The 17,317-nt window shown below is 39.0% G+C and overlaps 1 protein-coding gene across 2 annotated transcripts in view; it reads right to left on the reverse strand.

The window, feature by feature from the left end:
* Window positions 1–17,317, reverse strand: part of kalrna (kalirin RhoGEF kinase a) — a 220,696-nt gene that overhangs the window by 85,961 nt on the left and 117,418 nt on the right. For both annotated transcript variants that reach the window (XM_041806652.1, XM_041806651.1), the window contains exons 17-27: window positions 17,121–17,295; window positions 15,216–15,462; window positions 11,711–11,877; window positions 8,542–8,661; window positions 5,143–5,211; window positions 4,792–4,941; window positions 4,561–4,710; window positions 3,798–3,912; window positions 3,396–3,511; window positions 3,110–3,232; window positions 303–485 (exon numbers count right to left, since the gene is read on the reverse strand). In XM_041806652.1, coding sequence (XP_041662586.1) covers window positions 303–485; window positions 3,110–3,232; window positions 3,396–3,511; window positions 3,798–3,912; window positions 4,561–4,710; window positions 4,792–4,941; window positions 5,143–5,211; window positions 8,542–8,661; window positions 11,711–11,877; window positions 15,216–15,462; window positions 17,121–17,295 — 1,615 coding nt within the window. The remainder of the gene's footprint in view (window positions 1–302; window positions 486–3,109; window positions 3,233–3,395; window positions 3,512–3,797; window positions 3,913–4,560; window positions 4,711–4,791; window positions 4,942–5,142; window positions 5,212–8,541; window positions 8,662–11,710; window positions 11,878–15,215; window positions 15,463–17,120; window positions 17,296–17,317) is intronic.

Here is a 17,317-nt window from a genome sequence, read left to right on the forward strand (position 1 = left end):
TTGAAATCTTGATCAATATAGTATGATATCTAGGAGTGGCTTCATGAATTGTGCATAAAAGACCATTTGAAATGAATTAGCAGAAGCTAAGCAGTGCCTACAGTCAAATATTGTAAAAAATATTTTTTTTTTTGCTTTAAACACACAGATACTACAAGAATCAAATATAAAAAAAACAAACAGAAGAGACAGACTTAGCAAAACATGTACAACTTTAAGACAGAGCAGTAGATCTACAAAGCTATCTATAAAGCTAAATTCTTATGAACATATAAACTGACTGTATTTATATACATAATCACCTCTGAGCTGACTCCCAGACTCTTCTCCAGACTCTCCTGGTACTTGGACATTCGTAGAGAAAAGTCTCGGTATCTGCGGTCCACCGTGCTGACCCAGCGCTTCAGTTCTAACACATGGGCGTGGCCTTTCTCCACCAGATTATCCGCCAGCTGGATCAGAAGCTTCACCTTCTCCTTCGTTTGCTGCAGAAAGAACACATAAAAATATGAAACACTTCTTGTTTGTCCTGCATCCTCATTTAATAGAATGACTTGTCCAATCCGATAAGTATGAAGCACAACTTAATTTTCATTTTCAAATGGAATAAAATTAATTAGTCGCACATGTCCAGTGTTTTCAGAGTTATTTTGCTGATTTTGCATATCTTTTATATGGGGTTAAAAATAATCACCAGTGCAATTCATGCTTGCACAGCAAATTATCAAATCTAACAAATTCTTGTGAAATATCTAATCACACTTAATATAAGACACTTTCAATGGACAAGTCCAGACAAAGATCTTATATATCAAAAGGGAAAAAAGGGTTGCATTATGCTGAAATGGCTAGCACTGTTGCCTCACAGCAACACGATTCTGGTTCAAATCCCCCTCGAACAGAGCCTTACTGTGTGGAGTTACATGTTTTCCCTGTGCATGCATGGGTTCTCTCTCCATACCGTGGCTTTCTCCCACAGCTCTCAAACACAAGTTCATTAGGTTGACTGTTCAACTCGAAATTGCCTGTAGGTGTAAGTCTTGATGTGGATGTTTATCTGTCTCTATATGTCAGCCCTGTGAATGACTGGTGAGCAGTCAAAGATGTGGCTTGCTTCTCCCCCAAATACAGCTTAGATCAGCTCCAACCCCCAGCAACCCCAAAGAGGGTAAGCATTTTAGATAGTGGATGGAAAAGGGATAAAAGGCCTGTATTTATTTTGGTGCATATAATTGCACAGTCTTCTGTTATTTTAAGTTATTTCAGTAAACTTCACAATCACACTTGGTAACTTCTGAGGGTTTTTAACAATAAGTCTTTTAGACTACATATATATCAAAGTTTATTTAAAAATTGTTATTGTTTTATTCTAATCTGTTATTATAGAATTCATACTTGAAATGTTTTTTTTTCCAAATAAATTTTCCTCCTTGGAATTGATTTCAAAATCTTTTGTGAGATTTTCAGGGGGATATGTAGTGGAATTTATCACTTCATTTCTGTACATTTAAATATCATATCATATTAGTTACAACAAATAAAGAGATGGACCCTTTGAGAGATAACTGAGAGCTCTTTAAGAACAAGGTAAGTTTGCCAAGAACCTCTAAATTAGGACTGTTTATTGTTAAGAAATACTGCAGCCATGGTACCTGTCTGAATATATAAAGACGGTTGGGGTTAAGAAGCTAGGCTTGCTTCTCACTCTTAGCTCTACCCATATGCTTTGTACATTCACAGTAGTGCTGCACAATTACATTGATTGCAATGAGATGCTGGGTAGTGCAGATACTTAACTGCACAAAAGCTTCAATTGTTTTTGTATTAAGTAATACTTGTACCGTTCACAAAAATGCTTGCAGGAAGGCCTTTAAGTGTAAAATAGTGTCAATATTGCATGGTGTAGTGGTATATTTATCTTCAGACAAGGAAACATTATTTATTACTGTTACTGATGCTGTTTTTTGTCGATATATAAGCTAATATTTAAAAAAAAAAAATCTAGCAGATATTGATATCAATATCTACTGTAAATGTAATTCAGACCTAAAACCTATATCCTTAAAACATACTATTAAAAGTTTGAGGATGACCAATTTGACAAATTTCAGTGCTTAAAACACACAAAGCATAAGGAATGATGATGAGTGATGACTTCAGCTGACATAGGTCTGTGTGGCCAGCCTAAACCTCCACTAACTGGAATGTTAGTACAGCTAATATGACTAATATAGACAAATACTAGTGATGCATGATATTGAATTTTTGCTGATATGTCAATATTTACAGCTTTTTTTTTAGCCAGTACTGGTATTGATACTGACACCGATATTTATATATGCTTTTCAGACAAAACATTTCACTCCTTGTTAATTTAATTTGTTATGCATGACTCTAAAAACAGAGATATTCCAGAGGCACACTCCAAATTGAGTGTTGTGGGAAATATCCCTGAATGATTCACAAGTCATCAGTTCAAGTGTCAAAAGAAATCTACAAATAAAAGCAATTCCTTTTTGAATAAAAATTGAAATGTGAAACATCTAGTATCTTTCAAAAAGCATGGAGGTCTTTTTGATGTGGGGCAACATTGTTGCATTTGTTTATGTAAATGCAGTCCACTACAACTGAAGACGTATAAGGAAATTGAAGAGTTGTCCCATTCTGTAAAGTGGAGATGTCACCTGTACCCTTGTAAATCTGTTTCAAGAAAAAGGATGGCACTCAAAAATGACCTCTAGAGGATAAAGCTAGAAATGGGACTGAGCCTTTAAGTGTTATCCTTCCTCTTATTTGTCACCTTTATTTTACTCAGAAACGTCAATTTATTCCATCTAAAGTTTGGCCCACTAACTTCTTTTGCAGAATGATGGTTTATGATTCATTAGGTGAGCAAAACTCCTGAAGAAGAAATCAAAGTTTGAGGGAGCGTGGGAGTTATAATGAGTCTGAAAATGTCATAAAAAGTTTGTGCAAGCAGACATAGTTTTGATGTATTACATTTTCTGGTTTGATGATCCCAGCAAGTTTTATTTATCCTCCTTTGGGGCTCAATAAAGCTGAAAGTAACTCATCATTACACACAGCAGTAAAACAACATGGTGTATACCTTGGCAGAAAGTCTGAAGTGATGGTAGTCATTGAGGAGCTCTTGTGTTTCCTCGCTGCTGTCTCCAGGTGACGTATGAGTGGCCAGGTAAACTTCACCTGTCTCCTGGATCCAGTCTAAAGCCTGCACACAATCAAAAAAGATCAAGTTTATGGTCAATCTCTGCAGATTTACTCTAATAAAATAATTCCCTGATTGAATAAACAGATGTTCAGTTCAGTCATGAACATTTCCCCAGACTTTCAATCCGGCCAGAGTGCTTTCTTTTTGCTTCATACACACTGACCTGTTTGGCGCTGCGTTCAAACACCAAGTACTGCTGACACTGGTCCAGCCTTCGTTTCTTCAACGTCCAGAAGTGCAGGACTCTGTTCTCCCTCTGCAGCAGCTCATTCAGGATGGCTGCACACAAAAACACATAACCATTAAAATAAATCAGCATATTTTCCTTAATCCTGAGCTTTACTTTTGACAGACAAGGTTCAAGGCTGATTACAGTAAAATACACATCTGAATAAACATTTAAGGGACAACATTTCTGCTACAAAACCCTACACTCAAGCTTGCATAATAGGAGTATTATTGGTTTTTCAGCTCTGTCAATAGCAGATGTGTTTTAAAATATCTGAATTATATTTGCCTCTCCTTTTGTCCAGTGAGTACTGTCAGTAGTGTGAGTATCACAGACCTTTAACTTGTTGTTCTGGTCCTCTGGCGTGTCCGGCTGCTCCAGGTATGCTCACGTTGTTCCTGTGGATGTACTTTAGAAACACCTCGGCATTCCTTCGGGCCAGAGTGCACGCCTGGAGCAAACAAACATGATGCACATGACGACTGAATCTGTTCTTTTTCTGTGAGTACAATTTTTTAAAATACAAGATGCTTTCACACTAATAGCATAATTTGTTCTACTCAGTTCTTTGTAGAAATCTGCTGAATTATTATATTTTTTTTGTGTCAAAACAGACAAATTACATTGACCATGGTTGATTTATAAAATCAATAAAATGGAAAAACATCCAACAGGGTGACAACTTTTTATAAGCACTGTACCTAATCTTTAATGTTGGTAGAACCAATCTACTGAATGTCAATATGTTAGTATTTAAATAAACTTAAGAAACAGCCTATGTCACAGCTCTGTGGCTGACAAGGCAAATAGCCTTGATAAGGATTTTGGAATGGCCAGTCAGAATCCAGGGGACCCTGCCTACTGCTGGCTCCAACTCCCATGATCCTGAACAGGATAAGCAGTAAAGGATGGATGAAACAGTAATCTTAATTTATTATTATTATATTTTTATTATTATTATTTTTATTCAATTGCTTCATTCCAGCTGCCGTCATGGTTCATTCTGTTCTTGTATCATTCATCCAGGAAATGTTTCAGTGACTTGCATGATACATGTAAGTAGCAGCATGTTTTTTCCAACTGAGATCTTATAAATCACCTTGAGAAAGGCTTCCTTCTGCTCCAGGTGTTTACTGATCAGAGGTATAAGATGATCGGTGTCTGCCGACATTCCAAGTTTGTCATGACTGCCGCACCAGTCCTCATCCCGACGATACTCCTGTTCCAGGCTTTCTAACACACTGCACACCTGGGTGGGAACAGTGATGATAAATCATATCAACACTAATACAAAATATACTTCATTCATCTGTGTTTGAAGTATTTTTACCTGCTCGGATGTTTTGTAGAACGCCACAGAGGCGTTGACGAGCTTCAGGCGGTCCTCCATCTTCAGCATCAGCTGCTGCCAGTGAACAGCCACCTTCTCTGCACAGCTTCTGATAGCCTCTGGATCATAGTGACCAGCCTGGAGAACCATCTATAAGAGGGGTAAAAGAGTATAATACAAAATTCAAGGAGGGTCCAGCATGTTCAGTTTCCTCAGGAACCATGGATGAAGAAGTGAGGGAAGCAGGATAAAACACCGTACATGATTTTTCCAACTTAATTTTACTGTCTATGCGTGCAAAAAATCTAATTAAGCAGTTAAAGAGAGACCGATGTTAAAGCTTGTAGTTACCTCTGCTTTCTGCTGGACCTGCAGGGCGCTCTGGTGAGTCTTCTGAAGAGAGTTTGCATGGAAGAGCGACTGCAAGAGGAAGAGAGATAGGTCCAATTAAAATCACTGGCTCATTAATTCAACTCAACTTTAAAGATTCCCTGTGGAGCATTTGGCCAATATTAATGCTACAGAGCACTGTTTTTATGAGAGGCCTCTTTGATTTGCATTTCAGATAATGGTTTCACAACATTTTTGTGGTCTAGAGGTTGCAGTTAATAATTTTATCTCAACAAAAGGGGTGAGAAAAGATTCAGAGTAGCGAAAAAGATGAAAAAAATGTATAGGATTAAGTGATGGCAAAAGAACTAGAGAGAAGGAAAAATATAAAACAAGATTGAGAGATCACAAAAGCAATTATGATTCAACAGAAAATCACAGAGGAGGATTACAAGCCAATAAACATGGATAAAACATCATGTTTCTTAATTTTACAAGCGTTGACAATGCCTAACAGATCAGTTTGACTCTATCCATTCACCTAGTGCCTTCTAGAAAGTAACAATCAAGTTAAGGATATGAAAAACTCCAGTGTAGGTGTCACTAAAAAAAAAAACCCACCTATTTGCCAAATACAAGCTCAGAGCAAATGAAAATTTGGCTTTGCTCGACAACCATTGACAATGATGCAGATCTATAAAAAGTAAACATGCAAGCTTTTCAGCTCCTATCCTCAAGAGGAGAAGAAAATATTTTAAATATTTGTAAAGTAGGGGCGAGACCTATCATTTTAATGTATTTCAGGTAGACAGGAAGTCTAAAAGCCGACTGAGTTTTGTGATTTGTTTGCAGAATTGTGGTTCAAGTTAAAATCCCAGATTCATAATGGCATAATTGTACTTTTGTTCAGAAGTCAGTTTATCGAAATCAATAGGTTATTTTCAGATGACGTCATGCAGCAGTGGAGAACTCCCCTTTGGGGGTAAAGTAGGGATTTCTGCATAGAGAAACGCTACTAAAAAGGTCATGTTTTGAGCGATTTACAACTTTGCTAAGCAATCAGTGTGAAAAAAAACAATCTTAATTCTAAAGCTACTTTTGTGTCCTGAATGTAGAGAAATATTCAGGCAAAAATCAAAGCTTTAAAGGATAACTGTAAAACATGAAGAAATTAAAAAAGCCTTTGTTTAAAGCCTTGATGATTAGTGTCACACAACACTCCTATATGGACTGTTTACACAAAGCAGCCTGGTTTTGTTCAGTACAGTTTTGTCATGATTTAGCACATTTAACTATGATCATGCCTGTATTGCCTCAGCTAACATTGGGATGGGAAATTCGCCAAGAACCGGCTCTTCATTTGGTACCCTTTTGCTTTTTAAATATTGATTAAATAACCAAAAGGACAGAGGAAAGGGGACTGGCACTTAAACAGGAGCTAGCTACAGTGACTGACATTATAGAGCTGTTTGTAGGACAGGCTTATGAATGGCATATCATCATTACTCAGTAACTTACCTCACAAGGTTTATTTGGTTGACAGTACATCACTGTTTCAGTTAAAAGCATGTTTGTGACAAAATGAGGTTCTTTTTTATATGTTAAAGGGGCTCAGCCAGCCTCTTAGCTCAGTACAAGTCTTCTAGACTCTTGTCTCCCTTCATCTGGATAGATGTTCCTAGAATATCTGCATGACTGAGTAATTTGTGATATTGTTTGCCTCCATGCTGGTAAATCAGTTAAACTGTGGAAAAAAGTCACTCAGACTGGCAGGGCTCTGTGCCTGTTCCCGGACATAACTTTAAACCGGCGGATGCATTCAAAATGAAAAAAAAAAAGTTTGGAACCTGAAAAGTTGGCTCTCAGCTGGAACCAAAAAAGATGTAGTTCTTCCTCGCAAACTGTGACATCATCAGTTGGCGAGTCACATTCTAGGTTGCGAAGACGAGCTGAAAATTGAGAAAAAGTTGTCTGCTGAGAAGACAAAATATTTGGTTGCAGATTTCCAGGTGAAGCTGGAGACTTGTACAAGGAAAAGCAAGTTATATGCAGAATAGAAAAGATGGCAAAGGCTGGGTTTCACCCATAGGCTAGACCAAATTGTTGACAAAGTCAAAACCACCTGAGTAACGCAGGATATAGTCCTCCCACTTTGGTTCTTCTTAAACTGGTGTGAATGCGGGACGGTTCGTTAGAAAGCACCAAGGTTCAAAGACTCCAGAATGGAGCCAGACCCAGAACCAGAACTGTGTCTATCTGAAATCACTATTAGAGTACTTGGAACTGTGGCTCTATTGACACGTCACAACTCCTTTGTAACTTGTCTTCTTGAATTGAGTGGTCATTTCAATCTAACCAGTAACCTACAATATGTACTTACTAAACAGTATATCACTGTGTGCTTTAAAGGCATAAGCATGCCAATATGAGGGCAAAAAGCTGTTAAAGAGGCACTGCTAGCTTCTTAGCTTATGGCTAACTCGCCCCCAGTCATTCTTGTTAATGGCAGCTTCATTAGAACCAGCATGTAGGGATACCAAACCACAGTAAGAGAGCCAGGGAAATGATGCATGAGCTGTTGTTTGAATAAGAGTCGGGCAAGTCAGTTCTGATGTCAGGCCTTCGTTTAAGACATATTATTAATGCATATGAATGCAGTACTTAAGTGCAACTACTTGGTATCATAATGGCCAAAATGTATCATTATTACAAAATGTAAAAGTGTTGGCGCATGTTTCATCAGAGCAAACATTGAGCTTTGAAGAGAAATCTCTAAACTTAAGAGCAGGCTGATATATTACTGTGGATCAGTCTGATTTCTGACTTTTCTAATTCTTTTGCTGAGTTTCTGAATGTGTTATTGAGTGTGTTTAAGATATTAGTGGAGGTATTATTGCATCAGTTTGGTAGAGGATGCTGGACCTACTTTAAGTTAAGGAAGCAAACAAAGGCACTGGAATCAAAGCACCACAGAAGCAGAAACGAAGCCTGACACATGGGTTGGGTCTGGGCCAAAATGATGTGTGTGTTTTATGTGCATTCGTTCGTGTGCGTCTGCTGCACTGCTGACCAAGGGGCTTTTCCACTCTTCTAGACTCAGCTATTTAAAAAAAATGCACACAAATGCATACACACAGTCACACAAACACAAGCAGAGATGGCACTAAATTCGATTTGTGTGCGTGGGCGTATGTCATTGTGTGTATATGTGTGTGATGGCATCTGTTAGTCTTCAAATCGATGCAGAATGAAATCAGCATAGAGGGAGACCCGGCACACAGGCACACAAAAACACACACCAAGAGTGTGTATGAGCACCTTCATCCATCTGCTACCATTCAAACTGATGCATACTGGAATAATTATTACTAAAGTACAGTGATCCTGGTCCGAGCTGCAATCATTAGGATGTGTGTGTACCTCGATAGCCATCTGGAACTGCTCATGCTCTCTCTGCAGCTGCTCAGCCTCAGACAGAGAACTGGCGTTCACCATGCTGGCGTTTAGCATGGACTCGCCATTACGGATCCAGCCCAACACCTAAAGAGAGAGAGAGAGAGGGACAAGATGGTGATGGAGAGAAAAAAAAATGTACGTACAACAGCGAATACTGGTGCGTTCCCACCAAGCAGTCCAGTCCAGTTAAGTTCAGTACAGTTTGGCACAGTAAACCCTAGTTTGCTTGTGTTGTAGCAGCCAATGACTGTCTAAACTCATTAATAGAGAAAGGAATTCTATCGTTTTCAGAAATCAAGATAATTCAGCTCAACTTAGTAATAACAGCCAATCTTCAGCCTCCAAACAGGTCTTCATTTGGTTCTATGTTTGCTTTTCATGCAAACAGCAATGAAAATGGCAAAGGTAAACCAGAGTCAGCTATTACTACCGGCTCATATGAAAAATGAAGCATAGTATTAGTTCACGCAAGACATGATAGTCCAACCAGCTATGAGCAGCTGATCCTAGATATCACCTCCCTGCTCTCACAGCCAATCACAGCTCTTTCCCTAAACAAGGTGGTCCATTTAAATGCAATGTACTAATCCCTGCTTGCATTTACACTGATGAACCATGCTGCTGCCCTCGGGGAAGCTTCACCCCCTCCATCCCAGCCTCCTCCTTTATAGCATAAAGCTTGTTGCACCATCATATTGAGATCATGCAACTATGTTTTAATTGCTCAAACTAATTTTATTGTATACAGTATTGATGCCATAAATGCATCTATCCATGTGGGGGTTTCTCGCCAAGCGCTCCCTGGAAAGTCAAAGCATGCTGCTTGACTGATCCAGGGAGCATCTTTTTAGTAGAGCATCTCTGCCAAGTAAAACTGTATAATCATTTTGTTATAAAATGTCAACAAACACAAACAGCAGGACTTCATTACCTCCAAATGGCTGAGATGCTGACTCAAGGCTGGGATCTTTATGTCCACCCATGACATTTAGACTGAAGTCAAAACATGATAGGGCAGGTCTATTTATTTAGTTTTAAATGGGGGCCAGTTCCTGAAAATACCCATATGAAGGGCCTGAGAAATATTGCATGACATAAAGTCTGTGTAATAATTCTCATAGCTTCAGTCAATCAATCTGACATGTTCGAATCTGCCAAAAATCAGTGCAACTAGTAGTGATGCTTATATAGCTCTGTCTAGTTCCAAAAAAAGGATGCCATGACTTTGCTCTCAACATAAAGTCTGCCCTAAAGTTTTTTAGTGGCAAAAATCTGAGTAGCCCTTGTAGTGTTAATGTAAGAGTGCCTTTAACTTACCAGCAGGGGGCAGCTGGTTGCCAAAATAAGTGACAAAGCGTGTATGTCTCTCAGGAATTGACCATGGTATCTAAGTCAGTTTACAGTAATTTCATAAAGTCTTGTTCACTATAATAGTATATAAGTTGCACAATATTTATTTAACAATGCTTCCCAAGCCTTTCAGTAGAAATTTTACTCCTTTTATGAGTTCAGAGCTCTGGAAAAAAAGAGCATATTCAAACACTAATAACTTTGTCAAATAGACCTGCTGATCTTAGCAAAATTCAACATTTTTACATCTATAAATATGATCATTTATGACATGAAATATCTGCATATCTTATCTTTTTGGTCAAATTATAAAGGACAAACCAATGTAATTATCATAATAACTGGTACTGGTGTGACCATTCTGTTCCCCCTTGGAAACTTTACTCCTTTATTAATAGATGTCTGCTGCCTCTTGTCAAGTACCTCTGTTTCCATGACAGCACTTCCAGTGACACTGAAGACTCACTTGTCTTTTCTCAGGACTCTGACTGTAAGAGAGGTGCATGACTTTGAGTTTATTTCAGCCTTCTGTTGACCTCTAGCTGAGGAGCAGGAGCATGTCAAGAAAGGACTGCTTTCCATCTTTGCGCACATTACAAACCACACTGTCTCCATGCTTAAGCATTTGAAACCTGTCTCATTCTCTTTGTGAGTATGAGATTGCAGTATTACCACAACACTACAAATATATATTTGCATCACTTTGCATTATATACTATTAATTTTCTGAGTTAATGTGATGAATCTGTGCTCCTCACTGGACTGTTGAATGCACGCTCCCATCTCCTCACAGTCCATCTATCACCAGTTGAATATCGTCTCTTTTTTTTTCTGCAGCGGGAAGCAGAAGGGTGTAGCAGTGGAGGTGGCTGTGTGCATGTTTGCATGTGTGTCTTAATAGCACATTGCAATAAACCTCATATATTATTCAGCTGCATCCATCTGCAGAAGCAGCAGCAGAAGCAGCAAGCTTCCTGTCTTAATAAACGGCACGCTCACATCTGCAGAAGCTCCTGAACAATAAACATAAAACATCTTCTCTGTTTCAACTGCAAACAGGAGCCGTGTGTTGTTGTTGATCTTTCTCCAAAGTGGACTCGCTCCAAAATGACATTTTCACTTCATTTTCTTTGTTTCTAACAATAAGAAGAGCTCATCCAGTTTGGATCATTAAAGAAACTTATTTTTCCCTTTTTAGGATTCAGTTTTCTAGTCTTCCCTGTGTTGCTATGAAAAGGACTGCCTTCATGTTTTGCTTTGTTACTTACTTTATCTTTGCAGTTTCATGTGCAGTATAAAGGTCTTGAGCAATTGTTTTAAACAAGTTGTATGAGGATCATAAGTTTTCAGAGCTTTTCCTTTCTTAAATGAAAACCTTCATTCTTGAGTTCTAAAGGCCTCAAGAATGCATTTTAAGTCTTTAATTTTTTTGCAATCATGCAATGCACTGTGCATAATATTCATTTTGCAAATTATTATTTATACCCAAACAGTGCTTGCCTCACAACAACAGCACTTTCTAATCAAACCCATCAAAACCACTTCTTTAAAACAAAACAGCTGCACAAAAACCATCCACGTCACAGTGATGTTTAAAGAAAAAGTTCAGAATAGAAAAGAACAAATAAAAAGTAAAAGGCTGTTATGAGTTTCAAATACTTTCCACACATTTACATAGTATACTATTGTATCATACCATTAAGAGGCATGCATGAGCCAGAGAGATGATGATAAAGAATGGTCTGGGTCTCTTCAGTGCCCAATAATGGTCCCGTGTCTTTACCTGTTTGACCTCGGCCTGTAGGTGGCGCAGCTGCAGAGTCTGCTCCAGCCGTGTGTGCGTGTGCTGTGCGTTGAGCTCCACCTCCTGCTGTTTCTCATGAAGGAACTCCAACAGTTCCTGAACCTGAGAGGCCAAGTCCATGTCCTTCTCCCCGGTCAGCTCGATCCCTGAAACCCAAAAAAACACACCAGGATGAAGATTATGTTTGGTGATGTTTTAGAAATAACTGTCATTTCAGTGCTGAGTTTGGCTTTTGAGACAGATTTTTAGAATAGGTTTAAATCAAAACAGTAGCAAAGACTACTGTGTTTAGTTTCTCTCGTAGGAAATGACAAGGTTATTTATGTGCAAACTCAGCAGTGTACTGTTTATTAGGACATTCATTATATTTTGTAAAAAAAATTAACATCATCAAAATGCATAAGGCAGTATTTCTAGCTTTTCCCAGTACCACTTAATGTTTCAAAAAAGTCTCAAAAACAGCCTAAAATACAAATATGTCATGGAAACATGTTTATGTTTTCAAAAAACATAACCTGAGTTTTTTCCCTGCAATGAAATAGACGTGTTGCTGCTGTTAGCAATTGTTTAGAAACAGTTAAATGTTTACATATACATCGACATTATTTTTGCTAATGCTTTATGACAATGATAAATTGACATGGCTGTTCTTGTTCCTGTTGTGCTCAGTTTCATTCTATGCTCTCTCACAAACTCTTCCACTGTATGCTAGCAGACCGCAGCACACTCGCTCAAACCGTCTCTCCCTCTCTCAAGCTTTGCTCATTATGTCCACGTTCAACTGCACTCACTCAAGTTGCGCACAGTGTTACAAATGTCCCACAAACTCTGATTGGTCGACTGCTGCTTTGGCTCCAAAATGATTGCAGCATTCCTGATGTATGGCTAACAATTTGTAATATTGTAAATACTATGATCTAGAGGGGAATATTCCTCCATTTTAAAAGATCGCTATGAGGCAGCAGTGCTGTGGGACTCTGTCTGTGTCTCTCTTTGACAAGGGGACATCACTACTGTCACTCCCGCCTCATCTGGAAAGCCCTGTCATTTCCCCTCCCTCCTCTCAGAACCAAACTGCCCATCTTCTGTGCATCTTCTGAATTACTGAGGTGGACGGAGTTAGCTCTGAGCAGGGGGTTCACTTACACTTTAAAATTACATTTAAACACATTTAAATCAAGCGCAAAAAAAAGCTGACCTACAATGTAAGTCCTGAACACATAATTTAAGGCAGAGGTTCTCAACTAGTTGAGACACAGGACCCACTATCAACTCTTCAAGAAGAGTTGAGACCAATATTTTGGGAAATGTTTTGGTCAATCAGATGTATTTAACAAGAAAAATAGGAGAGCTTGGGCCTAAGACAGTACAAAACGTGTAACAAAAACAATGAAATAGGACAAAACATGCATTTTTTATAGGGTCTTATAGACGATTTGGCAAGATTTTTTTCCCAGGCACACATCTATGACCCACTGAAAAGGGCTTTGCGACCCACTTTTGGGTCCCAACCCACCAGTTGAGAACAACTGGTTGAAGGGATGAGTATTAATAGAAAAATTCAGAAATAGATTGTTAGTGTTGCTTAAAATTCTGCAAACTCAATATTTCATTTTAGAAACTGACGCATTAAGGCACACAACTACATTCTGCCATATGTACGGCTGATATAATACATAAAATCATTACATATAGCTGATAAAATGGCAGCAAATAAATATACTTATACCATGCTGTTAATCTTGTGCATCCCTATCATTGGCTTTACTTCATGAAGCCAAACTAAACATTCTGGCTTCCTATTTGGGGCAAAAGAATACACTATCAACAAAAATCCTGCAAAGACATCGAAAGGGGAAAATTTCTCTACAAACCAGATGGTTTCATTATTCTAACAAAGAGGGCTTTTCAGGAAATATGTTTTTAAATCGTCCTGTAATGCCTCTTTGGTTTTAAATTCACCCGGCACTGATTAAATTTTCAGGTCATAAAACAGCTGATTGCAGCTGATTACTCCATTAATATAACACTGCATTACTCACTGAGCTGCAGATGTTTGACAGAAAGAGAAAGACTGAAGCTTCAGTTAACTATTAATGCTTTGATTCAACAGGGAGCGGTGCTGCCGGAGAGAAAGAGAGAGTGTTTGTGTGTCTATGTGTGGATAAGAGAGATTTAGATCCCCAGGGGGCCACAGTAACTGATGCAGTGACCTCCAAATATACACACAACACCACACACAGTAAGAGGATTGTGCTGTGACGATTTTTTAACCTAATTCTCCGACTGTTCCACACAACACGCTTTTCTTTGGGATCACGTTATCGGGCTTCCTCTCTCCTTCACTGTACAGTCTGTGGCTGTAAATCCAGATGTGAGCCTGCTCAGTCTCGTTCAGGGACACACATGATCACATTTGAAGGGACGGGTGAACACTGGTGCAGCTCTGAGAGCTGCAAAAAAATAAGGCTGCCTGGCTATATCTGGTTTATATGTGCAGCACAATAAAACCTTAAGAAAACTGTAATATCCTGTCCTTTAAAGTGTTTTTAGATTATGTTGCCTTTTGCTTTCGTGTTTGATGTCACAATTCTCATATTTCGATTTTACTGTTATGTTTATATATTGTGTTTTTTTTTTTGTTTTTTTTAATGCTTTTGTGTTTTATCTGTGCTGGAAAGAGCTGCTGAAATAACACCATGCTGTAACAGCATGCAAGCAACACCATTGCACGTTCGCTGTCCATTCACACTGCATCCTTTAAGAATTGAATACTCGTCCTTGTAAAAAATGTGCAGTTTTCCATCATGCCCTTGGGCAGATTGTTTAGATGTGTTTTATTCGTGCGCAGATGTGTTTGGATGTCACCTGTTGTGCAGTGATCCCTGCTGGGGTTCTCTTGTTTATGTTTCTGGTGGATTGTTTTTGATCTGAGACACATTTGCACCATGAGTGAAGCTATCCACTGAGTTTCTGCAGGATGGAGGAGAGGCGACACATCTACCAGAACCTCAATCGAGTCCTGTTGCCCCCTTTTTGGAGCAAGGCTTGGATTTTTGAGACACTGCATGTGGACTGCACAGGCCTCTATGTAGGGTTCAGGGCTAAGTGGACCAGTGGCGCAGAAACAGAAGCATATCAGGCTTAAAGCTCAGGGTGTGAGGGCCATTGTGGGTTTAAGTGTTCAGGGTCTTAAAATTTTGGAAGACAAAGGCACTAAAGATACCCTTCTTTGTCTATACGGCTGGATATTTCTCTATTTTGCAAACCTCCTGTTGTCTCTTGAGGAGCTGTTAAGATGCCTAATGAAAGCAGGTGTGAACTACAGTCCTCAACTAAACACAAGGGAACAGAGGGATATTATTGCTGGGAGCTCAGGAACTCATATTAAAGCAAACAACAATCTCCCTGTCCTCTGTTCTCCTTTGAATCTCCTGCTTCTCTGTTTTTTGTTATTTTTAATGAAGTATTTTTTGCATTCTACCTGAAGCCTGGACCTCCATGATGTACTGGTGCAGGTCTTGGCCCTGCTGCATCACTTCGTAGGTCATGTTGTTCATGGCTGCCTTCCTCTCAGCGTGTCTTTTCAGCCTCTGCTCTGCCAGGCTGATGTCCTCCGACCCGCCAGAAGAGGAGCCGCCTCCCCCGCTGCCACTGCTGCTGCCTGAGCGGCTGGTGTCGTTCAGCTGGCGGGACAGATCCTCATTCCAGGCATCCAGCTCAGCTGTGACCTGAGGAAAAAAAGAAGAAATGTGGCATCATAAGACCACACAGGCCAACAGTCATTGTGCTGTTCCTCTGTTTCAGTTATTACAGAAATCATTGGTTCTATTACTGCAAGCTGCTTTCCACATCTGTTTGGTGAAATAAGCTTGATTTAGTGTTTTTCAGACCAGCTGGTAAGAGAGAGCTGTCTGACTAGATAATTTTAGAAATTTAAAGGCTATACTTTATATGCTTATAGCCTACTGTGCATCAGGAGCCCTTTTAGATCATTTCCTTCAAACATCCTGAGTCTGCCAGTGATTTAGACCTGATGCTATGTTCACATGTATGTATCTTTAAACCAGAAGAGAGGCTGGTGTGCTTTCAGAACTAAAGCCATGTCAGCATTTTATGAATGTTTACATTGTTTTAAAGACATGACGCAAACTAAATGTGACAAGGATGATGGAATGAAAAAAATTAGCCTTCGCATGGAAAAGTCGATGGATGAATAAGATTTTAAAACTGGGTAGTGACAAAGACAACAGCTGACAACCTGAGCAAGGGGAGTGACACACGGGTAGACTGCAGCACAATTTTTGACAATGAGAATAATAATGGTGACAAAGCACATTCTGATTTGACTGTGGACCAGAGGCTCAGTGGATGAGGGACATGTTAAAAAGGAAGGATGATTGATAGAGTTGATTGATTGATTGACTGATTTCTTGAAAATGTGAAACTCATGGGAAAAAGTGATTGTTGACAGCAAAAGCCAAGATTTTGAGCTATCAGTGACATTTTATTTCATGTCCCTATCTGCTACCAAGGCTACAAAACAGAGACTTTATGTTTCAAACAATACTTCAGTTTTAGACTAGGTCTAAATAGGTTAAAAAGGGAAGTATGTATCATAATTGTTATCAGCCATGGCTGGGTGATGAAAATCACATTACCATCAAAGACTGGTTTTAGACATTTCTCAGGAAAAAAAAAAGTTGCTACCTACATTTATTTTGCAAAACTTCACATGCAAGGATTTTATTAAAATCAAGACTCAAACTTCACTTTATTGCCCAACAAAGTGAGAACTTAGTTTTGGGCTCTTCTGCAACTGGGACTATAAAAAAATGATTTTAAGCATCCCTCACATTTAACATAAGAACTTTAGCTTGAGGCAGTCTAGGTAACAACAGAGCAGCACTACTGGAACATTGATCGGTAGGGCTGTAGGCTTATTTACCACTGTGTTACTTTATTCTACCATATGTACAGCAGTAAACGACATTGCTGTATTAGAAACATATGGAATTTCGTCTCAGATATTTCTTGATAACCATTATTTTTTTTACTCTTTTTTACCTTCTTGTGAGCTCATAATTTAGATTTTAACAAAGGCTTGTTAATATCTTTGTAAAAGAGAAAGATGCCATTGAATGCCATTAGCCATTAGCTTATCTGCAGCCTAAGGCTGTTTAATTGCCTAGAATAAGATAAAAAAAAAACATTTTGAATGGATGAATTTGATGTTTTCAGGAGCCTCAGACATTAAAGAAACAGAGGACCTAGAATAGAGCCTTGATAAACTCCAAATCATCTCCCAGTAGGGTTCAATTAATAAAAACAGCCGATAGAGAATAAATACAACACCAGTCTGACAGAAAACTCACTCTCACTCTCTCACCTCTATGGTATACTGCTCAAATATACGTAGCTGGAGAAAGATGTCCAGCTTGATTTTGCGTTCGTGGAACAGCTCCTCCATCTGACCCTGGGCTTCATCCAGCTGCTGCAGCACCCCCTGGATGTGAGCGATGGAGCTGCAGTGTGGTGTCTTATTGGTTGACATGGCTGCATCTCTGTTGAAAGAGACACGGAGGG

This window comes from Cheilinus undulatus, linkage group 15 (genome assembly GCF_018320785.1).
Source record: "Cheilinus undulatus linkage group 15, ASM1832078v1, whole genome shotgun sequence".
Taxonomy (NCBI): Eukaryota; Metazoa; Chordata; class Actinopteri; order Labriformes; family Labridae; genus Cheilinus; species Cheilinus undulatus.